The 27,501-nt window shown below is 38.7% G+C and overlaps 1 protein-coding gene across 2 annotated transcripts; it reads right to left on the reverse strand.

The window, feature by feature from the left end:
- Positions 1-4,165: 4,165 nt before the first annotated feature.
- hmgcll1 (3-hydroxymethyl-3-methylglutaryl-CoA lyase-like 1) lies at positions 4,166-27,121 on the reverse strand. 2 transcript variants are annotated; one of them, XM_049601109.1, is made up of 10 exons: positions 27,068-27,121; positions 18,749-19,089; positions 16,845-16,922; positions 16,255-16,362; positions 15,782-15,877; positions 15,441-15,589; positions 14,125-14,188; positions 13,682-13,870; positions 5,497-5,622; positions 4,166-5,102 (listed from the first exon to the last, which is right to left on the reverse strand). In XM_049601109.1, the coding sequence occupies exons 2-10, from the start codon at positions 18,842-18,844 to the stop codon at positions 4,998-5,000; spliced, it is 1,011 nt and encodes a 336-aa protein (XP_049457066.1). In that variant the 5' UTR covers positions 18,845-19,089; positions 27,068-27,121; the 3' UTR covers positions 4,166-4,997. The 2 variants fall into 2 exon arrangements, with proteins under 2 accessions (XP_049457066.1, XP_049457065.1); XM_049601108.1 differs by lacking the exon at positions 27,068-27,121 and having other exon boundaries at positions 18,749-19,090.
- Positions 27,122-27,501: the final 380 nt, after the last annotated feature.

Raw genomic sequence — 27,501 nt, forward strand, 5'->3', positions numbered from 1 at the left:
ACAATAAAATATGTTTCTGGAAACATTTGAGGAAAGAAATAGGTAATGCAGTAAGCAAATCTTGCTTCATATTTCATCAGCGCTGCCTAGTTTGAAAGTGTGACCACAGTTTATGAGCAGTGATTGACGTGAGTGACATGAGTATGCATTTTGTTAAGATGCCTGAAATAAAGTCTGTGGCTGACACAAGCTTAAGAGACTTTCACGTTCTGCTCTACTGCATGTAAATACTCCTTCTGTGAATTCTGAAGCTCTTAGGCCCTGAGCACACAGAAAGCATTATAAATTGAATGCTACTTGCAGAAAAAAAAACACTTGTTGCACCTTTTTATTGTTTCCAGGCAACCACCCCATCACATCCTTACCCTAACCTTCACGTGTAATCAATCTACTGTTTTTTTGACTGTTTTTTTCACAGTAATTAGTATGTAGATCCTAAAATGTTCAGTTAGAGAGTACTTGCTGTAGCTGTGGTTGAGATTGAGAGGCTGTCAGCAAAAGTTTGTTGGGCACAGGGAAACAGAGATCTGTGTGGGTACATGAGACCCTAAAAAAGAAGGTGGATCAAAGGGAGTACCATCAGTTGGTCCAGGAGTTTCGCCTCCATGCTGGCCATTTCCAGGCATATGTTAATAGGGATGACTTGGGGGCAGTTTGACAACCTGCTGTCTATCATCGAGTCGCATAGCTCTGGGTATCGCAACCACTACCACCAGTTTCTCCTCCATTGTTTACAAACTTAAACTTGTTGTGGTTACCACCACAGAGGGCCCGCCTCTCAAGTTATCCAATTGGACAATGGGAAAAAAGATGACAAAAAAAGAGATGACATGGGGTGTTTTTCAGCTCTGAGTTGAAGTTTTTTCAATTCGAGGAGCTGAGAGCAGTCCAGCAAAAACGCCAGGCACCTAGAGCGCAGAAATTGCATGACATAGGCAAGAGACGTAAGAAAGAGAATATGATTGGATCTTCGAGTGCTTAAATAAAAAACTGTCCTGCAGCATTTTTTTGTCATAATATGAAAACACAAGCTACGCCATTTTATCAGTAGATAGTGACAAAGGTCATTAAGGAGTTGTGCTGCTGTCTGCTGAGGCAGCGGACTATTTGATATTGGGCACTGGGCATTTTATAAAAAATAAGTAGGTTCCGAACTGCATTTTTTATATGTTTAATAAAAAAGGCAAGTATGGTCAAGTTTTCATTTCAATGCTAATGGTGAAGAGAAGCAAAGTTGGACAGGCTCCACAGCTATAATCTGTTTACATTCAGTGTTTAAACTGACCAACATGTCTGAACTGTGGGAGAGAGGAAACCCACATAGACATGGGAGAGATTGTGACTATAAGTAAACACACAACCACATGCAAACACATGCTGCTGCACACAGACAGAGCCCCGCTGGTTGGAAGCCAGAACATTCCTGCTGTGAGGCCGCTGTGCTGCATACTGAGTCAACCATGAAGATGTGGATGTAAATATAGGACAGGCTGGATGGGGAAGGGCTTTTTTGTCAACTTTTCTTCTGTTTGCCATAATTGTGTTCTTGAAAGCCTTCTCAAGGTTTTTGGTATTCTGGTGATAAATTAACTTTTTTTGTAAGCTCTTATTTTTTTCTCATCATTTCCACCACCTCAGGTCTGAGAGAGTGAATCTGATCTTCTCTTGTCTCTCTCAAAGTCATTAAGGACTTTGTACTTCCTCTGAGACTAGAGTTTCCTGGGAGGATTTCATAGGTGCTGAGACCTTAGCTGGTTTGCCTTGCATTGTCATCCTACAGGATGATGTTCTGAGAGGTTGGGTTATTGTTTTTCCAAGTGTCTGCAAGTCTGTTTGAGACATTCAGTTCCTCACCATGATCCCGTATCACTTCATGTTGTATAATGGTGGCTATTGGCAGCACAAGGGGAGCTTGTGTGTCCACTTTTATAGCCCTTTGGCTGGAAGGCAGAAATATACACTAAGTGTTTTGCAATTCCCACCCTCACTTATTATAACAAAGGTCACAATAATGTAACTCTAGTTTTATTAGTGAACACACATGCACCCACTGATATATGCATAAAGTTACACCCAGAACACACAGCCTGCATGAGCAGTGTGTGACGACAACCCTTTCCCGGCAACCCTGAGCTGCTGTGGCTCACACACGTGTTGTTCACACTGACAGCGTTGTTGCTGCGGTGCTGCTGCAGAGCTGCCTGCTGCTGTGAGTACCGCATTTCCACAATTAAAAGCCAATACTCCACTCATTTACTCCACTCTGTCAAAAGGCGTTTGTTTTGAAACTGAGACAGAAAGTGTTGTCATCATGTCGTCACACGGAAAAAAACAGGCGAGACTCCTATTCTCTAGATGTTCCGCGGCTGGGCAGCAGCAAAACCGCGAGTAAGCAGTGTTGTTCATGCGGGCAGCATGGCTGCTTAAACCTGTTAACATGGGTGTAGAAAAAATACAAAAGGTTCTGTGACCCACACATGCCATTCAGACAGGCAGCATGTTCTGGGCGTTAGTTGGCCAATCAGAATATGTCTACCTGAATATGTACAGACCCCACAGTACTGAAGGCAACACACTCTGCTGTCTGCTATATGCTCACTTCAGTAAGTGGTATAGGAGCAACAGAGCCCCTAGAACTATGGTTAAAATATGGTAACCTTCATCATTTCTCACACAGGCTCTGCCCTGTACTAGATTCTATGGGCAGATTGGGTGGTGCCTGTTGAATAAACACTGTGTAGCAACATAACGACAACCCAGCCACACTGATTCTGACTAGCTAAAGGTTGGCAAGGGTCTCAACATTATCAATAGCTCTGGCTGCAGTGAAGCGTCACGTCGAAACATCAGAGGTGATCCTAGTGCTGCTGACGTCTAAATGTGGGCAGGGTAGGCCTTGCAGGCTGGTCACAAGACACTCAGTGCAGTGGTCCTGAAGGTCTGTGCCGCCAATGAGGCCAGGACAGGGACGCTAATGGGGTTCTTGAAGCAGTGATGGAGAGATGGGGTATTCTTTTACCATACAGAAACTGTCCCTAGGACTTGCAACCACAATCAGTCGGGAGCCTACAACAAACTGCAGAGATTGAAATATCTCAGCAGCTACTGAATGGATTGGAATTTGGTACAGCTTTACATGGTTCACAGAGAATGAACCCTAATGACCTCTGAGATCCCCTTATTTTTCATGTAGTGCTAAAATGACATCAAAGTTTTCATCTTTGTAGCTTAAGCACAAAGGTACTGTTTTAATATAAATCAGGCCACCAACATTGTGTTATTTTTTTTATCAGCTATAGCCATGGGGTCAACACACTCACAGTTTTTTAGGATCTTAAGAAGAAACATATTCCTCATTTCCATTCAAGTCTGAATCAAAACAACACTTGAGAACTTGTGTCTAAATGCTAATCCCCCGCCTCTTAAACATGCCTAGATAAAGCACTTTTAAATAACCTTCCCAGCAGACAGGAAACGCACTTCGATTAAATGACACTACGGTGAAAGTTTTTCAGTAACGTGTTATTGCCATCAGCAACTGAGAGAAGTAAGCTAATTATGCATGCAGTTATAGGAAATAGTGGCAGATCTTTACCACAATAGCAGTAATACGGTTTTGTCTTTCAAATTATTCATCCAGTGAAACTTTTTGAGATTTCTTGCTCCCAAGTTTCAGTCGCAAACTCTTGCTGCCAGCTGATTTCTCTCCGTCTACAATCAGCTCTTTCCCTAAACGTATCACAGAGCATGTGTGGCTGCACTTGAATGCGTAAATGTTTGCATGTGTGATGAAGATGGACAACTGCGAGTAGGCAATTATCATATTTTAATACAGTTAGGCAAATGTGCCAGTTCTCGCCCACATCTATTCATTAGTGTCAAGATTTTTTTTAGTCCCTGTTCACACCCAGAGTCCTGATGGCCTTCACTGTTGCATTCTAATTAGACTTTCACAACTGGGAAATAAGGTGACTGCAATTAACGGCAAAGCTGTATAGAAAACCAGGGGTACACTGAGTCCTAATTACCTAGACAGAGATGTCCAAAATGGACTTTATATGTACGGCATTTGTTCTTTGCCATCTTGATTTCAAAAAAATCACATTCAACGTATGGTTTATATCCCATTTTAATGTTAATATTTTTTATGTTTTACAGATTGCAGAGTATAATATAAACACACACTGACAGGATAAAAGTACATTTGACAGTCCTCCCATGATCAAGGGGCACTTCTCAAGTGATCTTTGGCAAACCTGAGGGTAAAAACTTTTCGGAGCTGGCTTTTAAATTGTTATTTTTGCAGTAGTTCAAAGGAGTAGGAAAAGCTTAAAGATTTTCAGAGGAGTAAAGTGCATTTAAAGATAGTCAAAGCATGAAGCTTTTTCTTTTCACTGTTTACCGCGCCTGTCGTGCAAATAAATTGAGTTCAGAGAGTTGCCAAAACAGACTACACTTACAATGTTACTTTATTTCACAAGGCCTCTGAGCTACCCCACAGTAATAAAAGTGACTAAGTTTAACTTGGTTTGTCTGAGTCAAATAAACATGAGAAAGTTATAGAGGTGGATAAATCAGCTTTTAAAAAGGCCAGTAAGTATTTATGACCCATCAAGTCATCAATCTGGACATTTATCACAAATAAATGCTTTTCTTTATAGTTTGTTTTAGTAATTTACAACCATGCAGAGAAAATAAGACGACCAGAATATCACATAAAACGATGATTCATTTGATCATAATGGTCCTTTGAGTCCTTTTTCCTTCAAGTCACAGGATGTAGAAATGAACAGAAAGGTAGGAAAGTAAACAGCATTGAAATCCTCTTATAATTTTTCAGATTATTTCAAAGAGACACCTCCTGACAGCTTAAAAAAAGGAACAATTCACTTGAAATACAGAAGCATAGGCAACAAATCCGAAGGCAGCAACAGCAGGGGAAGCACTTTAGAGGGAGCAGAGTCATATATTTAAATATATTCCTTTAAGGAAACAGATCACAGAGCTCTGCAGATTGCCTGAGCAACCTTGGAGTTTGTCTTGCGATGCAAAGCACTGCAGATGAAGTCACCAGCCTCGATGACTTTGGCAAGGTTCACACCCTGCAACAAAAAAAAAGAAAATATTGTAGTATCAGTTCAAATGCAATGTCTGCAAGGGGATTTGTCTTCACGACAAACTAAAAGTCAACTTTAAGGCAGGCTTCTCATGAATTTACATGAATGTGCACAACAGGTGATAAAAAAGTGTAGTGGAAATATTCCACCAGCAGGGGTAGAGATTGTTAAATAAATTGTTCCTGAGACAGGCATGCAACACTGTGGGCTTGTGCAAGTTGTGTAAAACCGCTGATATTAAAAAAAATAAACATTTACAGAGCTGTATATTTGCAGAGCGGTCTGTTTATGTAAATGAGCTCTAAGATTGTTGAGTTTGGTTGATCTGTTGGGATTATCGAGGCATAAAATACAAAGTGCACTGTAAAGACACACTCACAGTTTGGATGCCCATGCCGTGGAGCATATAGAGAACATCCTCTGTTGAAACATTGCCAGATGAACCCTGAGCGTATGGGCAACCTCCCAGACCAGCTACTGCAGAGTCCACCACACAGACCCCCATCTGCAAGGGACATACAACAGAGACATTCAGCACCTCCACACGGACTACACCTCAGGTAAAAATCCAGGAACAAAGATCCTTGTTCTGTTGGATTGTTCTGCCCGCTGCAGCCTGCCTTGCCAGGCCTGCGGTCGTGTTTTACAGCTGTTTAGGAGAACTGTGGGCTTATGTCCTGAGGATGAGTGGGCACAGAATGTCCCACAGTATGGCTTAGTCATCCTCTTTGTCAGCTTCAACCGCAAGCACCACATAATTACAGCCCTGTTCATATGAGAGGAACATTATAAATGCTGAACAGAGTATTTCATATGTTTCTGATTCTCTGGGTTACTCATGTTTTTACAGCACTACTCTGCCCTTAACCATGGGGATTCACTTTCTTGCCACACTGAGAAGACATTTTTTTCCTTGGCTGGACGGTGTCCTCTTACACCGTGCCAACAATACAGGAACTGTGGCATTAATACATAAATGTGCAGTTGCTATAAATAATCATTAATGCCGTGAGTTATTTGACTGATGACCTTTTGTCAGAAAGGTTGCTTTGCTCTGCTGCCAGCAAAAGATTAATTTTAAGGTTATTTACTTTGTTACATGCATGCATAATATTTTCTGGGAAACTTTTCTGGGGTTTTTTCAAAACTTTTTCAGCTGCCAGCACCAAGTGTCCTCCATATGAAAATTAATGATGCGTTCTCAGTTGTTTTTCTGAATTTTAATACTTTTTTTGGACGTCTTGGGAAATAATAGTTTGCAGCTTTTGCTTTGATGTTAGGGCTACAAGAAGAGATAACTCATGTAGCTGTATTTCACTTTAAAAACATATATTTTTTCAGTTTCTGAATGCACATATTATCCAGAAACAGCAACCTAACTGGCAGTATAACCTTTGTTTTCACACCAAAAAAATTATGAAGCCAAACCTTCAGGTTTTCAGTCATTATGGACTAAGGTCTCGGGATGTTTTCCACATGTCCCTGGGATCGTCATGAGAATATTAAAGATGTTTTCCAGCTTCCGTGGCAGAGCCAGATGTCAGAGGATCCCACAGTGAGAGAAAATTAACACGCTGATCCTCTCAGTGGCACTGGGTCATGAAGGACTTTCACCCCATGGAGCAGAACCAAGCGAGCTAAATTAAAAGAACCTCTATTGCCTTTTTTTTTTCTTTTTTAACAATGCTGCTAATTGGTTGCTTTTCCTCCAGACAAGAGCCTACTTCTTTCAGGGGCCGTCTGAGCCAGCCGTAATTGCTGTTTGTGTTGGCAAGGGAAGAGGAGGAGGTGGGGTAGAAGGAGGAGATCTACTCCGGTGTGTGCAGCGCACGAGATTTCCAGACCTTGGATAAAGCCAGAGCAGGATATTGTACTAGGCAGAATTTTTTGTAGTATAAACACAGAGTTGTAATCTACCATGCCAATCCTCTCGCTTTCAGCTGCTAACCGTGTAAGGCCAGGGGTCTTCAGCATACTGTTTCCGAGAGGAACAAAACGGACCCTTCAACAGCGTGCCCTGCTCCTCTGGACCCTAATCGTGCAGGAATTGGTGGTCAGCAGCTCGAGCTTGCCAATGCTCAGTTTGATTCACACTGCCCAGAAACCAGATGTGCACTCAGTGTTAAAAAGCCATATTCAGTGAGCTGTGGCCATATAAAAACAATGCATTCCTGGGTAAAGACACAGTGCGTTTTCAAACTCGCATGGCTTGGGATAAGCTTGTTGACATTCTACACCCCGAGTGGACAAGGCTGAAGATGGACATGCTCCCATTTTGGTTTTATAACTGCGTCAGAGAGAGAGAGAGAGAGAGAAAGAGAGAGTGTGCATTCACTGAAGCGTATGAAGCAGTGATGCTTTACCCACTGCTACATAAACTGGGAAGCTGAAAGAAACTGTCACAGATCCACCGCTGACACATATATCACCTCTTCTCAGGAATGCATAAATAAGCTAGCCACTGCACATTAGGCAGCTTGGAGATAGACAAAACAAACATATTAAGAAAAAATAAATGACATTTTTACTTCATGATTTATTTGAGAACAATTCTGAACCATATAATCACATCATTCACCTTCAATATCAACCACTTTTTGTATTACTGAGTTTCATGAATACTGAACAACCAATAACCACGACAGTCAGTCTGAATATAGCTGAAAAATTCTGATCCTAATCTCAAATCCTGGTGATTTAAAACTTTTATGTGCAGGTGGAAGCTGTGTGGTCTGTAATCGGCAAAATATATTATATAATCAAACCACCGCCTAAAAAGGGAATTTAATTTGGACAGAGCTGCCAAAAATACAGAAAAAAAGTAACAGGGACAAACCTCAGACAATGCTGAATACACCTATTCTTATTAACCAAGTCTTAGTCACAGTAAAAATATCTTCAAAAAAATAAAATCAAAATTTAAAAGCTTATACGTTGGCTCCTTGTTATGTTTGGTCTTGCTAGTTATTGTAAGGTTCTGAATGTTGTCCTGTATGTGCTTCTGTGTGTCTGCTCTGAAATGCTTTTTACCATGGATACATCCATTCATGATGTATCCTCTCGAATGTGCTTTGATGCTGTTTGTCTTAACTTTCAGTGTATTTCATCAACCTGCAGGAGCTGCAAATGAAAAGTAGCTTAAGGGCCAATTCTCACACATTTACATCATATTAATGATAAGAAATTTGTGTTCATAAGTAAATGAATAAAGTGAGGTAAAGGGCACACATGCAATGTGGTTCACAACCTCGATAATATGACTATATGTCACATATTCTACATGTGTGACTGTATCCATCTTTTTAAAACTGCTTTTAATGTTTGATGTATATCCTATACTCTAATATTATAATATATTGCACCTGTATTGTCATATCATGTTTTTTTTACTTATCTAGTTTGTCCTGAAAATACAATGAATTAATAGTAGTTGTTCTGTAACTTTTTTATTATTTTTTATTATGATTATTACAATTTTATTTTTTGAGTTCTCCTCTGACAAACAGCACATCACCACTGATAACTGATAATAGTGATGAAGATGATGCTGATAGTCAGAATATGATAATGTTGTACAGTAAAGGTCAATTATAACATCGTCCTATCAACATCTACCAATGTAAAATCAACACAAAGTTGTACTGAAGTTGTGAACACTCTTACAGTACATCTTTAACTTTGTGAAACAAAGTTTTTGAGCTGGCTCAGCCTGTCGTGGTTGAACAGCGCCTCATGGCCAGAGACAAAAGAAAATACTGAAGATGAATGTTGTTGTTAGTGGAGAGCTCAAGTGTGAGCACAAACAGGTTATACTGTATCCCCCAGCTGCAGCCGTGCACAATACACCAAAATTGCGGGTGAGAATAAATAATTTTCCTTGCCAAGCCTGTGAAATCTAAGTACATACGTTGTCATTGTGTGACCTGCCAGGAGTAGGTTAGTAACAAAGCCCCCCCAGACCTCCTGAGAAAAAAAAAGAAAAAAAAAGAGAAAAGGTACAAAGACTGAGGAATGTCTTTATCAAGAACAATAGAGGTGACTCAGGGCTGACAGCGCTGGGGGAATTCATTTCTCTCCCAGTTGGTGGTGTGGACTTCTGGCACACAGTAATGAAAAGCTATGATAAAATCTTTCATTTCCATCTTGTTTATGGGCGAGCAAATGGTAGGCAAAATATCCCCGGCTGCTATTATTTTCTGTGGCCACGGGGCAGCTGTGATGAATCATTCTAAATATGATCCACAGAGGAATTTAACTGTCCCTCGGCGCTTTTTCACTTCACTATCCAAAATCAAAGCTAAGTCTAAAACTATTTGCTACTCTACACACAGAAATTGTTGAGGTTTTCTGTAGCACGATGTTTCAGGGTTGAGTAGCACTGTAAATAATCAAATCAAACCCTCAGTTCTTTCAAATACTGTAAATGTCTTACTGTGTTCTGTCCTGACAGATGTTACTAGAAGTCATGTTTTTTATTTTTGGGCTGTACTGAAACATGTTCTATTGCCGTAAATTTTTGTTAAACATTTGAAAACTATTAATTATTTTTTACCAATCTGTTAGACGGCAAGCACCTGCTGTCTCAAGTTATAATACTATGAAGCACCATGTATTTATTCTTCATAATTTTATCAGTAATGTCCATTGAGATAATATTTATTTATCTATATATGCTACATATGAATGGGATAGCGTAAGTAGACAAGAATGCTAGTCACAAGTAATACCAAGGTTTGCAATCAAGTCCCAAGTCAAGACAGGCAAGCCTTGACTCATATCCCAAGTCCTAAACTTTGAGTCCTAGATAAGTCATATTGAGCTCTTCACCAAATGTAACGCCGTTTTAACAACAGATTAATAATATATATAATTTACAAACATCATGAATGCTCTTTAAAAATGTGTATTTACATGTTAAAACAAGTTTGCTGGAAGTTATTGCATTTCCGTCATTCCGTCATTTTTGATGTGCAGGTTTTGCATTGTGCAATATTTGTTGACCAATTTATGTTGGATTGATTCAACCAATTTGGGGAAAGGTATCAAGTACTTTGAAGACAAAAGGCTCAAGTCCAAGTGAAGTCACAAGTCATTGGTGTTAAAGGCTGAGTCAGGTTGCAAGTTGTGTTTTAAGTTGTCTAATTTCAAGTCTGACTCAAGTACAAGTCTGATAAGTGGTACTCCTTTAAATAAAATACTAGGACATAAATGTGTGTAATATGTGAAAAATACCACCTACACATGGTGGTAACTAATTATTTTGATTACTAGCATTAACATCACGGTGCTTTGTCTTTGCTGGGAGTTTAACTCTTGTTCATTAAATAGAATTAAAACCAGGTCTTTGCCATTCTTCGGTGACACTGTAAATGAATGTCATTACAAACTCAAAGTCAAACCATAATTATATCCTGCACACCAGATATATAAGTGCTATCAAAGTTTCTAGAGTTGGGTCTGCAGCTGCAGCGCCATTCATCACGTGCTCCACAGCGAGCGAATGAAAGGATCATTTTCCACTGGCCTTTAAGCACAGCATTGTCAGAGAGTTCAACAGCCAAGCGACAGATGAGTTAGGAGCCCCCCAGGGCCCTTCTATCCACCTAGCTCTCAGTTGCTTTGTCCAACAGACACTGAATAGGTGAGCCTTTGTGCTGACCCCCTCACATCTGTTGACCCACCCAGCCCCCAATGAGCTTCCTCCTCGGCAATGACAATGTGCTCCGGAGAACTGATACAGCCATATCTGTGTTACCTGTTTTATGTCTGGATTTATGTCCGTTTTACACTACGGGCAAAGCGGTGAAAAACACCCCGACAAGAGCTCCTCCGCAGGGATTTACAACCTAATTACATTTTTGTGAGCTGCGTATAGAAGCAGAGTTTATTACTGTAATAGTACGTGAACTTTTTTTTCCTCACCACAATACATGTGCACTGTGATGGAAGGGCCCATTGGAAATATCTTATGTTCATTAAGATTCTGGGATTTTTTTTTCAGTGGGCAGTTTGTGAATCATCTTGCTTTGAGGAGGGAGGCTTAGATCATGTTTCTTAATGTCCCTCTTCCTTGTTGACGGATGGTTCCTGCTTTTTCTGTGTGTCCCATTGTAACCTACACATTTGTTTTGTGCCTCCTCAGTACTCCCCAAAACAGAGGATACATTCATTATGTTGTAAACTGACACACAATGTCATGGAAGAATCAGGTTTACAGTCAGGTTAATAAACACTTCAACAGCCATACCTTACAATGTTTGTTGGACTAAATAATGTGTAACATTTAGGGGAATCTAGCGGCATCTTTCAGTGAGGATTGTAGATTGCAACCAGCTGAAACTTCTCCTGGTTAGAATTCCTTTGGTGTTCATGTGTGCTATTTTCTGATGCAGACGTTCAAAAGGTTTTTACCGGGAGCTAAATTATCCGCAGAGGTCTCTTCCTCCCCAAAACAAATGGAAACTGAATAAAGCTGTTTCACATAACAAATAAGTATTTTTCTAAAACAAAATGTGAAAAAGCAATGGCCCTATCTATAGAGTCAGCATTTAGTTTGTCCATTTTGGGCTACCATAGAAACATAGTTATATACAACATGTTTATATATTCAACTTACAAATATACTTATTCTATTATATTCCATTTTTGCCAATATATTCCCCTAAATCCTACATAGTGGCCCTTTAAGAGAAGAATGTCAATAGTATGTTTTAAGATTTATATTAGATGAACACCTGTATGTGTAAGCTCTAAAGTACCTAAATTTGATCTGATTTCCAACAACCTAAAATGGCCCAAAAATCAGCCCACTTCAACATTTTGATGAGAATTTAAATTCCTTTTGCCTGATTCCAGTGGAAAATGTGAAAAATAAACACTACTTATCCTTTGCTCTTTGTAAAAAATGAAGAAAAGACGCTGTCATTGAATCCATTGTGACTTCTGCCGAATATTGTCAGCGGAGATGGATTGGGAGCAGCCTAACATACGATTATCCCCAGCAGGAATAATGATTTAAAGCCTCAGAAAAGACTTGTGATCTCTACAATGTTGGCAGTTACTTAAGGAAGTTGAAAGATGTCCTGGAACAAGAATCACCACCTCGACTTTGCTTCCACATCTGGTTGCTCCTCTTCATGTCATCATGAGTAAGAACATTGATTTATGCAAAGGCTGGGCATTTATCCATAATCGGCCTGCGGTTCTCCGCAAGAGTGTTCATATTCATCATGAGGAGAAAGATGTGCATGTGAAGGAGAAGGTGCCCGGAGAATTCTTGCCAAGCCACTGCAGAGAGTAAAGCTGTCAAACAATTTAACATGAGAGGATGTGCGGATCAAGAGGATGATGCATTACTGTCTTGTGCTTGTACAAAGGAGAACTCTGAGGTGAATGGGCCTCCTCTATAATCCATGCCAGTATTTGTAAGCCCAACACAGACCTTTGCTAAAGAAAGTACAGACACTTTTCACACCCCTCACACAAAGCTCAGGATGTTTTTTCATACTTTTCTTCTCAGACGAGAAGTATGACTCACACTCCTCCCAGAATTATCAGATCTCATGTCTTCCTTTTTCCTTTAGAGAAACCCAAGAGTTTCTCTTCTCTTTCAGAGATCCCACGTTTCTTCATCAAATTTGCAGAGATGTCAAGTCTCCCCTTCGCTCCATCTTCAAAGATGTCTGTTTGATGTCTGCTGGGGTTTGAGAATTTTTCAAACTCCTTCCTGTACATTACTCAGAATTCACAGGTCCCTCCACCCAACTTTTGGAGCAGTTTTAGAGCCGCTCCCCTTCATTTTAAGAACTTCTAAAAATGCCGAGTGCCTTGAGCAATTTTTACCAAGAGAAGGGGAGTACAGTCTTGCCAGAGAGAACAGCACCTTGTGAACCTTTACCACAGTGTATTTTAGAAAGATGGATGGGTTGTTATAGATCTGGATTTGGGGTTGAGCCCTTGTTTGTGTGTGTGTGTGTGTGTGTGTGTGTGTGTGTGTGTGTGTGTGTGTGTGTTTATAATGTGTTTGAAACCCTTGTTTTTCTCTTTTACTTTCACTGTTAAAGTTTGTCTTTTGTGTCTAGGGGCCGTCTTGAAAGAGAAATGAGTCGCTCAGGGGTTGTATCCTCTAGGTTTTAAATATTTTGGGGTGCCTTCAACTTAGTTTTTAATTCGTCTTTAGTTCGTCTTTAGTTTTTATAATCATACTTTACAAAATATCCTCCTTAAATGCGCAACTATGAAGTACAGAGAGTCAAAGTTGAATAAGTTGATGCAGCTTTGCAACATGCAGCAAAATGTAATGATTCATAGTTTGGCTATTGTCTTATTTTTGTTGTGAAAACCATAAACGTAAGCTCTTGTTTATGAGCCTCAAATGATACAGCATATTGAGCGCATTTATTTACCAATACTTTTGCTATTACAATACTCCCTAAACACACTACTTCTTCTGCTATTGATGATAATAATTACAACAATGACAATGATCATATCATAATAAATCATCATGGTCAGAGGTGGTAGTTTTCAAATTACGCTTCATACCGTACATTATGAGTTCTTACCTGAAGTGCAGTCAGGATGTTGGGCAGTGCTTGCCCATAAGTGTCATGGCAGTGAACTGCTAAAGCGCTGGAGGGCACCTCCTTCATCACACTCTCCAGCATCTTTAACATGGAACCTGGAGTACCAACACCGATGGTATCCCCCAGGGAAATCTCATAGCAGCCTAATTTATATAACCTCTTTGCCACCTAAAGAATATTGAAAATACAGTTAAATGTTAAAATGCACTCATTAACAGGAAATCATACAGTAAAATAACTGGGCTTAACCAATGTCATCTTCCAATGTTAATGTCTACAAATCTGTGTTTTGTATATGTTTACTAATGTACTTTGTCAGTGCCATGTGATACAATTTCAATATGACCATTCATCAATATTTTCTCAGTTGAATGCTTCCGTAAACATGAAAGTATAATAACAATGTAGAAGATTTATCTTACCTCAGCAACTTTGGAAGGTTCAATGTGTCCCTCGTGGGGGCATCCAAGGGCACAAGAAACATATCTGAAATGGGACGACATTTGTGAGAATTTTAGTGTTAAGGCAACATTTGATAGCATTTGATGAACTATAAAAAACTAAACTTCTGTTAATGTACAGTCTTAACACAAAGTCTTAACAACATTTTACATGGTGGTGGGCACAAAATGTGTTAAAATTACATGCTGACAACACAAAAATAATGCCAATGCAAAGTCAATGAGGATCTTTTGTTGTGGTAGACACAAGGGCAAGAGAGTCTGCATAGGATAAGACAAACACAGACTTTCAACCAGGGGACTGCTGTTCGTGTCCAGTGTGAAACCAAAATTGAACACGATTTGTTACTTTCTGGACTTTACCTACACTACGCAATTACGTGGGTACTTTATGTAACTATGTAAAGTACGTACATTTATGTAACTTATGTCTCGTATGTAGTTATTTCAAAGGAAACCTCAATCTTTTCCTAAACTTAACCAAATGTTTCTTAGGCCTCTAAACTTAGTAATTTTAACACATTTTGTGCCTACCTTTCTGCTTATCACCACGTAATGCATTGTTGAGAGATCATATCCATTTCACATATTTCTGTGAGACTGTGTTGTAATGTAGCAACACGTCACTGTAACATGTAGAACTTAAATGATTATGTTGGTATTGTGGTTTCTGTATTCCTGATAACAAATATGGAAAGAACATTTACTGAAATAAAAATTAACATTATTTCACCATTGCCTGTTGTTGTTAGAAAGACAAACTCAGTTTAAATGAGGGCGTTTGATTTTATTCTGGTGTATTTTTGTTATTTTGGCTGTTCATGTGTTTGTCAGTGAGATGTCTCAAAGGCACACAGAAAGATTTACATGATATTAGGATGACAGATTGGGGATTTGGGTGTTTATTCAGATCTTTATTTCCCATTTGTTAACTCTCAAACAGTATTTGGCACTCGGAATGTCACAGTGATTACACTAATCCACTGTTGTCATGAAGTGTTAATCCTTTTTAAACAGAGAGGTTCATTTTATAATCTAAGAAAACATGCATTACAATTGAACAAGTACATACCCTGTTTGGTTTGCTTTAATGACCATCTGGACTTGTGGTTCACTTATGCATAGATGTAACCTGGTGAACATCTGGAAGTGTGCTATAAAGCTATCATTACTGAATTGTGTGTTTTCCCCTTCATATGGAAACTGCAATATTTTCAACTGTGTTAGATATGTGTTTTCACTCATTGTAAGTGAGAATTAATATCCAGAGTACTAACCCACGGACTGGAATTTGTCGCTCCTTGGCAGTGTTAATGACTTCCTCAAACCTCAGCATGCTTTCATCAATAGAGCAGTTAATATTTTTTTTACTGAAGCTTTCAGACGCTGACCCAAACACCGCCACTTCAGTAGCACCAGCTGCAACCTTAAAACAGGAGAGAAAAATGAACTTGTAAAACTGTTTTGAACACTGTGCTGGAGTCACACTTACGTAAGTGCAGGAATTATCTGGAAAAAAAAGAATGTAGCGCAACAGTTAACTCAAATGGACAAGCACGGGTAAAAAGCTATAGTTTATAGCAGAGATCATCACGCAGGATTGTAAATTAATGCTTACAGCGTCCTGGAAGCCTTGCATGTTAGGTGTCAAAACAGGGTACTGAACATGAGGCACCCTCTGGATTCCTTTGAGTACATCAGTGTGGTCTGCCATCTGAATGAAGGGGGGGAAAACATATGATGTAGAAAAATAAACCTTTAACATCATCTGAGAATACATCACCCTGCACAGATGTTTTCACATGTTTGGCAGCAGACATTCTATATTTATTCATCTTACAATTCTCAGTATAAATAAAATGGGACATGTTCATGTTTTTTTTTTCAGGAAGTAAATAGCGGTACAATTTATGACAGTGAATGAGAGGGTGACTATATGAAGAATATCTTAAAATACTTTTTCCAAGAGCGTCTGCGTGTCCAACAAGGATTCTTGAGGAGCGGATTTTTCCTCAGTAGTTACGCAGACAAGAAAGAGAGTCTAATAAATCACTCAGCACTCTTTTGCTATGCACAAAGAAGAGTTATTACCTGCGGTACCCACTTTGAAGACACAAAGCTGGTGGCCTCGATCACAGGCAGGCCTGTTCCTGAGAGCATGTCTATCAGCTGGATTTTCACCTCTGTCGGAACAATTTCCTGGGGAACAATGAAACTGAAACTGCTCTTTCTGGATTTGATTCCACTCAAGATGGGAGGTACAACAAGCACATATCTGGCAGATTTTTTTTCTTGCCAATCACATTACTATCTTTTATTCATATGCTGAGCCGTGCACTTGCTGAATATTTTGAGATCCCTCAATATTCCTCATAGTAACACATTGTGGTAAATAAAATTATCCCTGCATCCAGTACAATCTGTAAAACTACAGGCGTGCAATAAGGAAATGATAAAACAGTGACATGCTAAGCAGAGTAAACTAAGCCAGAAGCCGTGTCATCTTTCCTATTCAATTTCAAAGAAAATGTGAAACATATGCTCCTGGCAATTATGGCACACAAACCATATGTTATGGATTGCTTTCTGTATGAAAACTGGGGGATTCCCAAGGTGATACAAAACAAGAGTGTGTATTTATAAATATAAATGAGATTCCTGACTGAAATGACAGTGCATACCTTTTCATTCTGAAGTCCATCTCTCGGCCCAACTTCAACTACTTTGACAAACTCTGGATACTCGTGTCCTGCAACACTCTGGAGAAATTTCAGAGAGAACCAGAACAGGGAATAAGGAGAAGTACACAGGAGACAGCACACTGAACACAGGCAGTCAGTCATCCCTTTGGCGTGGGACATGTTATTTCTAACATGAGCAACTGTCGACCTCAAAGCCAGGTGAAACCTGAGAACCAAAACATAAGCCTGTCATGACATTAGGATGCAAACTAAGGATATGTCTCAGGGAGAAAAGACTGGGAGAGAAGGTAAGGGTAACTCCACACAAACCACAAGGGATATTCTCAGGATCAGGGTATTTTTCTGGTCTGAACCTGGTAATTCTAGAGGAAAACCCTGCTGGGATTAAATATAAAACTTCGGCAAAGATTAAAGATGATTAATTTATATATTAACTTTAGCTAGCTACTTAAAGTGAGTGACATTTAAAAGGAAAACCACCAACCTGACCAGCTCTTGTAATGTTATCTAATGTTTTTAGGGGCAGCAGAGACACAAAACAAGCTAACGGTTATAGCAGCTAGCTATAAAGCTGTTGTGGCTAACGTGCTAGTAAACACTGCCTTTGTTTCATAACAGCTCTATAAAAACGGAAAATATTTTTTATCACACTGCCATCATGTTACCTTTTCCTCCATTTTAATCTCTGTCAAATTCTGTGACAAAAATATTTGTGTTTTTAGCTTGCTACACATTAAACTATCTAAAACTACTTGCTAACAAGTCATAAACTTCTTTGGTTAGCCGTTAGCTAAACTAGCTTACAGTAACTAATGTTAGCCATTAGCTGTTAGCTAGCTGTTGAGGTGCTTCTACTATACTTAAGTAGTTGCATTTTATGTTACTTTATTATTATTATACTTTATACTTAATTATGTTTAAGAGGGAAATAACATACATTTTAATCCACAATATTTGCATATTATATGAAATTTGTCATAGATTTAACCACCTAACAGTATTATAAAGTAGTATAGTTTAGTATATTTAAGAAGGGACATCGCAAATTAATAAATACACATGGTATAAAAGTGACAAAATTAGCCAAAAGGCTATTTTCCATCTGTAGTCCCTTGGCCAAGAGGTTATATAAGGCCACCTAAAATACATAGATAGACATTGATTGAATTAACTCCACCAAATAACATTACAACCTGCTGCTTATTGCTGCATACAGTACTTTTACTTATGGCACAAGTACTACTTTCTATTATAGACTACTTATGTGCTTTGTAGTCACATTTTGAACACATGGCTTGTACTTTACACTTTGGTATTTCTATTTTTTGAGGGTAAAATTGAAAACAAATCCTACAGGTGTTAATAAGAACAGATCAGACGTGCAAGAAATTTGCAGGCCATAAGACTTAAACAATGAGGTATAAGAGGCTATAAAGGTACAAACTGTTCTGTAGATGCTTCTTGAGTGATTTAATTCACTCAATTCTATTAATTAATACAAGCTCAGGATGTGAGTAGTGAGTATTATTGAATGTAAATAATCACTATGGGCACTTGAATTAAACAGATATCATCAAATAATCCTTACAGTTACACAACACAAAAGAAACAGAAGCATCCAGTGTGCATCTTTTGTCTCATACAGTCAATTCAGGGGGATTAAAATATGTGAATGCTTCATCATTTTTCAGGCAGATGCAACCTTAAAAATACAGCAACATGTAAAGGCAGAGCAGAATTCCCATTGAAGAGGACCATTACATAAGCATCATGCAGCATCAGGGCTGTCATCAGTGTCTGGCTGCTGTGCATCCTCTCTGTCCTGATAGAGTCATGTGGCAGAGCATGTGCAGCACATTAGAAACAAGGAAAACAACGCCCACCTTCTCCTCCAGCAGCCAGCGTTTCAGCCATGGGTAGTCCTGGATGAGTTGCTCATAGCTCAGGCAGTGCTTCACTGTAGAGGGTACGTTACCCATCCGAATGACTGCCGTTCAGCCCGCTGCACCTCTGCGTCCTACGAGACGATCCTGCACAGGCTGCTGCAGCTAATACAGCAAATGGAAGCATCAGATCAGTATGCTAATGCAGGCCTGGGCTTGGCTGCGTGGGGAGATGGAATCAGAGGATGGCCGCGGATGGTGGAGGATGATTCAGCAGTTGCCGTGGCAACCACATCCCTACCTGGGAGGGGACCAAAACAGAGGGGTTGGGGGGATGGAGGCTGAGAGAGAGGAAATGGTGTGAAGCAAAGTGGCAAATGGAGTGATATGGGAAATAAGTGGTGCAATTTAGACTGGGGATTCTTGTGGAAACATTTTACATTTTGAATGATATAATGATATGTGCATCCATAAAGGGAATGCAGGTGCAGAACAGAAGAAACACACCATCAGAAAAGAAGAGTTTGTACAACTTCAAATTGAGTACTTTCTTCACTGCTGCAGCATTATAAGCAGTATCCGTTAAAAGTATTGCAGCCGATGTTTTATATCTTGATTAAACAATGAGATTAGATACACATTCAACTCCCCGTGCTAGTGAGAATGGAAGGCTTCAGGGAAGCAGGCTGCTTTGATTGATCTCCTGTGACCTGAACAGTTGAAGGGTTTCCATTGCCAGACATGCCACTGCTGCCAATGTCAACTGCATGGTGTAATAAAATCCCTTGTTAAGCCAGGGCAACATTTACCAGAGAAAGAGCCATTCTTCTGAACCCAGATGTTAACAATAGAGGGGCTTAATGAAGTCCTAGCACTCAACCATCTCACCACGCTAAACTGCTCTGTGATGAGAGACCTCTACCTCTGTCCCAGGGGAGGAGGGCGACTCATATGATCAGCCCTGAAAAAGCCTTTTTTGTAGCAGACTTCAAGGTTGATGTCTATCAGTTGCCACCCCCTAAAAAACATTGTATTGCCTCTAATCACTTATTCATGGTCCTCTGAGGTAAAGAAAACAGTGCAGTGGATGTTAATGGTGGAATTTTGAAATATATGGCTTTTAAATAAAAGTTTTTTAGTTTTAACAAATTTTATTTAGCTTTTTACATGAAATTAAATCAGTGCTGAACGTTATTTCTGCCAAAAAATTTAACGAAAGGAATTTTCTCTTCAAGCTATATTTGCATGAATGAAATGAATTCATTTCAAAATAATTTCACGGTTTCGGTGGTTCGTTGGCCTATAAATTCTTTTCAGATGTCTGTAAATCTGTGCTTTAAATGTGTCGCAGTACAGAAATAATGAAAACTGCATTTTGCAAGCACTAAGCTAGTGCAACTTATTAACAAGTGTGCTACACAGTGTTGGGTATGTATACTGTGTGTATAACCCTTAAAATGAATATGTTATAGAACTAAATTTAATGCACAAATTTCCTGTAATGTCTGTTTTCATTATCACCATAACAAAAGTACTTCAGCATTTGTGTTTGTTGTCTATTGTCAGAAAAACGAGGACTTTCCAAGGAAAAGTTGCATTCTCGATGGCTCTTTCTCAACCAATGATAACTGCATCAACCAATTAACCCTAACTGGCCTCTTCACATTTCTTTCTTTCAAGGAGACTCGGCAGCTTCAGTTTATCTTGACAAATACCAGCTGCAGAGGGTCACTTTAAAGAACCGGCCTTCAGGGGCTTTCCTGCTTTTAGGAGTCAATGTAATGCAGGTGAGTGGAAACTTTAAAGTCTAAAATGGTATGTAAGTAGAGTAAGATTTGACATTTTACAAAAAATAGCTTCATAGAACGGGTCATCTGCCATCTGTAAGAGAAGGGAGGAAAGCTTTTTTGTAAGATATTATAGGAAAAACTTGGATGTGGTTTAAAGCTAGCACTGAAATGTGAAATATCAATAATAATGTAGAACATAAACATACACAAATTGTCAAAAGTAGTTCTAAGGTAATAGAGTCTTACTTACAAAATCATCTATAAGTTGTAGCTTTTTCAGCCCAGTTGTCAGAAGAAAATGTTAGCATACATTTCTGCAAACCATAAGTAAGTTACAATTGTATGTTTCATAGGTATCACATCAATGTTTCTGAAATAATGTAGTATATGAGCTGACTCTGCCGTCATCAGATGTGGCAGCAAGATGCCTGTCAAGCTGCAGTATGCTGTTCCAGACCAATGAACAACAAAACTTGTGTTCTGTAGCGGCATATCGCTGTTTTTCTAGCGGGGATAGTGCCATGAAAAGCAATTGCTTTTTTACAGAGACAGACAGCAGAGATTATGCCCCATCAGTGGGTATTTGAAGCCAAAACATGATCTTTTCCTTACCATAACCAAGTGCTTTGGTGCCTTAACATAACTGCGTGTTAACCCCTTGGTAGCGTTGTTGAAGCATAAAGTTTCAATAAATTTGCTACATAATAACATGCATATGTAATGCGTCTTTAGTTTGCGGAAACATATAATGCCAGGCTTTTTCTGGCAATTGGGTTGGCACTTTTGATGTTATAAATTTCAGTTTACGTGCGCGCACTTCCAGTGGGACCAACGCATACACACAAGCTTACATTTCCTCACCTTTTCACTCTCAACTTGGGATCACCACATTGCTACAATGCTCAGAAACGGTGACTTTATATGTCTGATCCCAGTGCTTAACTTGATTTATGAATGGATAACATCATGGTGACAGTTACCTGGACTAAGGCCGCACTTTTCGTGCTTTTTGGACAATTTATAGCCTAGCCTCCACCTGTATACTGTCGCTCAGAAATACCTAATTTAATATAGAGGCTATTTTCTTTACAAGTAGCCTACTCTTTGATTTCCCTTTTTTTTTTTTTTTTTAAATTTATTTATTTAGTCCAAACGAGCCTATTAGGAGGCGGATTTATTCCTATTATTGCCCCTCTACTTCATTGTGTTTGGCCGTTTGATAAATGATTGAAATAAATAAATGCAGTCTAATTAAACACTTTGCAGGCCACATATATATATTTTTTTTGGCTGACTTATTGTGTGTGAATATAAAGTAGAAAATTAAACACTGTAAACAATTTATTTACCTTTACTAGTTTGTAGATCGGTCCTCCTTGCTGTGTCAGTATCCCAAGGAGCTCTTATATGCTCTCATTTACCAGTGCCTTCACAGGGGCTTCTCAGTGCTGTTCCCTGGCATACCGGTTTTGTATTGTTTGTTTTCCACAGCTAATCAGCTATTTATGGGTACATAGCCTATACTGCACACTTTTATTCACTTTTTTAATTTTTAATTTTAGTTTATGCTTTACTTTTACTCCATTTTGCCTTATTTGCCTTGTGTTTTGTTTTTTGTGTATGCTGTATCCAAATATGGTATACGATCTACATAATCTTTCATCATCCTTTTACATCTCCACTTTATGGTTAACTTCAATTTTATGACTCTGAATGTAAGAGGTTTGAACTCACTAGTGAAAAGATTGAAATGCCTTGACTTTTTAAAACTCAAGCATGTGGATTTGGCTTTTTTGCAAGAGACTCATTTGAAACAGGTAGATATAAGTAGATTTAATAATAAAATGTATAATATTATATCATATTCCTGTGCCCCTAATAAATCAAAGGGTGTATTAATTGTTGTCAAAAGAAAATTTAACATAAAAATAGGTATCTGGTGGAGATGTAGAGGGAAGGTTTTGCTATGCAACCTTAATCCTCAATGGAACAAAGATCTGTGTGTCCTCAGTTTATGCACCTAATGTGTTTAATCCTATATTCCTTGATGGTGTGAAGCTGAAATTGTTGGATTTTGCTGACTTAGTACACATTATAGGGGGAGATTTTAATCTATTAGCAGACCCCTCTATTGACTCAACTAATCCTGATTCCTCTGCACGAAAAACATATTCTTCTTACTTTAGTTCATTCTTACAGGATTTGAATATTGTTGATGTCTGGTGTATCCAAAATCCAACTATTAAGGATTACACCTTTTACTCATCTCACCATCATTCATTCTCTAGAATAGACCATATATTAATCTCTTCAACTTTTTTAAAATGCATCTCACATGCGTCCATCCTATCAATGCTTATCGCTGATCATTCACCTGTCCTTATTTCTTTTGAAACTATGGCTGGACACTCTTGGTTCAAAAGGTGGCGTTTCAATACTGCTCTGTTGCAGAACGCTGATTTCCTGAACAAAATCACCAACGAACTCCATAGATATGATCAAAAATACTAATGGAGAATTATGTACACTTCCTTCACAAATTAATCAAAGTTTTTCTTCCTATTACTCTAAACTATATACATCTGAGTCTCACAAAGATAATTCGGCAATATTGTCATTTCTAAACTCCATGAATCTACCCACTCTTTCAGCAGAGCGGATTTCTAAGCTTGAGGACCCTTTTACCCTAACTGAGATGAAAGATGCTCTGGACTTAATGCAAAAAGCAAAATCACCAGGCTTAGATGGCATTCCACCAGAGCTTCTTGTGGCTTTATGGGACCTGGTTGGTCCAGTCATCTTGGACTCTTTTAATTTTTCACTTGTGGTTGGAGGCTTCCATCAGGATCAAAAAACTGCACTTATTTCTCTTCTTTTAAAAAAAGGTAAAGACCCGTTGGAATGTTCCAGCTATAGGCCCATATCAATCTTAAATTGTGATATCAAACTATATGCAAAAGTTTTATCAAGACGACTGGACACTTGTATCTCGTCCTTGGTTCATCCAGACCAAGCTGGCTTCATTAAAGGCCGCTTGGCTTCTGATAATATCCGTCGATTATTTCATATTATTGAAGCAGCACTGTCTCTGGAACAGCCATCTGCCATACTTTCTCTGGATGCAGAAAAGGCTTTTGACCACGTGGAGTGGGACTACCTATGGGCAGTTTTAAAACATTTTGGATTTGGTCCCAACTTTATTAATATGGTGTGTACCTTGTATGCCAGTCCCACTGCACACGTTCAAACTGGCCACCCTGGTTCACCTGAGTTTAGACTATACAGATCGACTAGACAGAGCTGTCCTCTCTCACCTGGCCTCTTTGCACTTTCTTTAGAACCCTTGGCACAAGCTGTCAGACAACATCAACATATATCACCTATCGCAGTTAAAGGAACAGCTCATTCTATTTCTCTTTACGCTGATGATATTTTACTGTATTTGTCCAAATGGACTGCTTCTATCCCCCATGTGCTAAGTCTGTTTAAGGTTTTTGGGACATTTTCTGGCTATAGAATTAACTGGTCGAAATCCCTTTTAATGCCCCTTAATCCTACAGTTAGTAAAATTACCCCTTCTTCACTACCAGTGACTTTGGAGTGTAATGCTTTTACCTATTTGGGAATAACAATCCGTCCCAGCCTTCCTTCTATTGTTAAGGATAATTACACCACAGTATTGGCAAAAATTAATAGCGACCTAATCAAATGGTCTCCCTTGCACATGACTCTCCATGGCCATATCTCAGTTATTAAAATGAATATCCTCCCCCGTATTAACTTTCTTTTCTCCATGCTTCCACTTTCACCTCCTTGTAAGTTTTTGAAGGACTTGGAGGCAATTTGTAGAAATTTTCTTTGGAAAGGTAAGGGCCCCTTAATTAGTTTTTCCACCTTAACAGGTCCCAGAACACTAGGTGGACTCTCTCTACCCAATTTTAAAATGTACTACTGGTCTTTCCAGCTAAGATCTCTGATGGTATGGCTCGATTCTTCCTCCTCTGTTCCATGGCGAACTCTTGAGAATACTTTATGTCATCCTTTTAGACTTCAAGATCTGCCATTTTGCGGCGCAAAGATTAGGACGACACGGCTACATATGGGGTCTATTATGCCAAATTTTCTGACTGTCTGGTATCAAATAGTTAAATATTTACAGTGTAGTAATTGTAGGTTTCATGATTTGACCCCCATATGGAATAATAACTTTTAACTAATAATAATTTAACTAACTAATCTTTTAACTGATTCCATGCCTTTCCACTTCCCTAAAAGGGCTCATCAGGGTATAAATGTTCTTGGTGACATTTTTAATCAACAAGGTCTCCGTTCCTTCCAGGACCTGAGGGAATCTTATTCATTACCAGGCTCCTCCTGGTTTCTCTATCTCAGACTTTGTACTGCTTTAAAAACGTATGGAGTACCGTGGGACCATCCTTTAAGCTCACATCCTATTGTAAATCATCTTTTTTCTGCTTCAAAGTCTGGGTTTGTTACCTCTTTTTATGACCGGTTATTAAAACATAATATTAATCCTCTACTTATTACATTGGTCTGGGATGGAGACCTGCATGAGCTTGGTTTTGAATTGGACTGGCCTAAGATCTGGAATTACGTCTTTTCTTCTACTTTTCTAAGCTTATCAGCTTATTCATTTTAAATTTGTTCACAGAGTTTATTTTGCTCCCGAATGCAGATTTAGACTGAAACTGTCAAGTAGCGATCTTTGTGATAGGTGCCCCCATTCAGAACTAGGAACTTACTTACATATGTTTTGGGATTGTGTAATAGTAAAAACTCTTTGGGTCTATGTTGCTCAAACACTGTCAGATTTGTTGGATAAACATCTCCCATTTTGCCCAGCCTTTTGGCTTTTTGGTTACAACACAAATGTTACATTACCACATGCATGGAAACGAATCATTCTTGCTGCCTATTCTTAAAAGTTGGTTCGAACCAAGTATTGTAATGAAAATAGTCTGGGTTGCATTGTTTTATGATATCTGTCTTTTAGAAAAATCTACAGCCAAAGTTAATGGTGCAAAATTTGACACATTATCCACTTGGTCTCATACTATTGCCGATATTCCCAGGCTGTTCTAACATACTTTTTTTTTTTTTTTTTTTTTTTTAACTATTGTTCTTTATTTTTCTTTTTTTCAGGAGACTTATACTTGCTTAGAATTATGTTTTTCTTCTTGTTTGCATTTGTTTGGGTGACCCTTACTTAATTGCATATACTTCATTGGTGAATGTTTTAATTTGCTATTGACTATGTGAAACAGCATACATTTTTTTCTTTGTTCTACCATATGAAACAACATACAATTTTTGCTTTGTTCATTTGTTTTGGTTGTTTGTTTGTTTGTTTGTTTTCATGTTTTTTTTTTTTATTTTTGGTTCTTTATTTACATTGCGCTATGTACAGATGATTTTCAAAATCAAATAAATAATTATTAAAAATAAATAAATAAATAAATTTCAGTTTTTTAGAGTGTACACAAGATGCACAAATTTGGCATTTGGCAATCAAATCAAATAGAGAATTTTAACATCACAACAGCATTAACAAAATAGCCTCGAGCTCAGAGATCACTGCCCACGTGTTTGATTTGTTCCAAGAAAATAGTACAGAATAATGAAGTGAAACAAAATGGCAGTTCAGTTTAATTATCAGGCTACTAACAAATAAAACAACTACACAGTCGTAAGAGATGTTTCCTACTAGGTTAAACTCTGTAACGGGACAATACTCTTTATGTTTGTGTAGATTAGGCAAACAGATACGCCCTGACAGGAAAAGGGATGTCTCTGCTCTAGTTTGTAAGCTGTCTCATGAGAGCAATAAATTTTACACATGAGGATTTTGGAGACCAAGCACATGATGAATGCTTCAAAATATTAAATAAAAATCAAACAGTGCAAATGTCACAACGTGTTTCTGAACTGGAAAAGGTTGCATATAAAAGAAAGAGACTTTTCTCTTTTTGTGCTAAGAAAGAAACAGATGTGAAAAACAGCACTTTATAGAGTGCAGGTTTCGGCAGGGCATGAAAGAGGTTTTAAGCTCTCAGATATAGACTGAAAACAAAGTGGGAGAAAGAAAACAGGAACCAGATTAAATCAATTTTCATCCTCCATCCGTCTTCAATTTCTACATCATGGATCTAACTGAACTGCAACAACAAGAGAGTCCTGATGCTGAGCGAATAGCACATGATCATCACCCTGAAAGCAATAATCATGATGACACAGTCTTTCATAGAGAAGATGGAAGGGTTTGTTGGATATATAGTTAGAATAATTACACCCAGTCCCGCAGAAACAGACCACTTTGGTGTGTAATTGAAACTGAATCATGTGTAAGACAACAAAAAAGGCAAAGAATGAACATGTATAAATAATCTTGCAGTTGTGGAAGGAAAGGCATCACCACCCCATCTCATTTCCACTAAGTACCAAGAAAAAAAACCCCACAGACACTTTTTTAAAAATAAAATGTAAAGCCTTGATAAAAATAGCAGCCTACCTTACAGTTTCTTCAGGAAGGCTGCCGCTCTGAGCCAACTTTCCACAGCTCCCCTTAGAGACAGCATGTGTGTTAAAGATTATCCTCACAGTAATCACACCACAGAGCGCCCTGCGGCTTTCAGTCACAAAAGCCACTGACCTGTGTGTTGTGTCCACACACAATCATGAGTGTTGAGCACTGATGTGTAAAATACAATTTCTCTGGCTCTGTACACGCAGCCTAAAGTAACAGTGTGGTAGACAGCTGTTCAGAATGATGAATATTAATCTAAATTTAATCAGGAGTGTGAGCAAAAAGATTAAAACCTCATCACTTAATAATCACTTAGCTACGGCATCATTTATTCTGACATGCCTCAATCACCAGGCACTAGTTAACACCGCTTTATTACAGACACATTCAAGCGGATGTTCCTAAGCAGCCAGATATTT

This window comes from Epinephelus fuscoguttatus, linkage group LG16 (genome assembly GCF_011397635.1).
Source record: "Epinephelus fuscoguttatus linkage group LG16, E.fuscoguttatus.final_Chr_v1".
Taxonomy (NCBI): Eukaryota; Metazoa; Chordata; class Actinopteri; order Perciformes; family Serranidae; genus Epinephelus; species Epinephelus fuscoguttatus.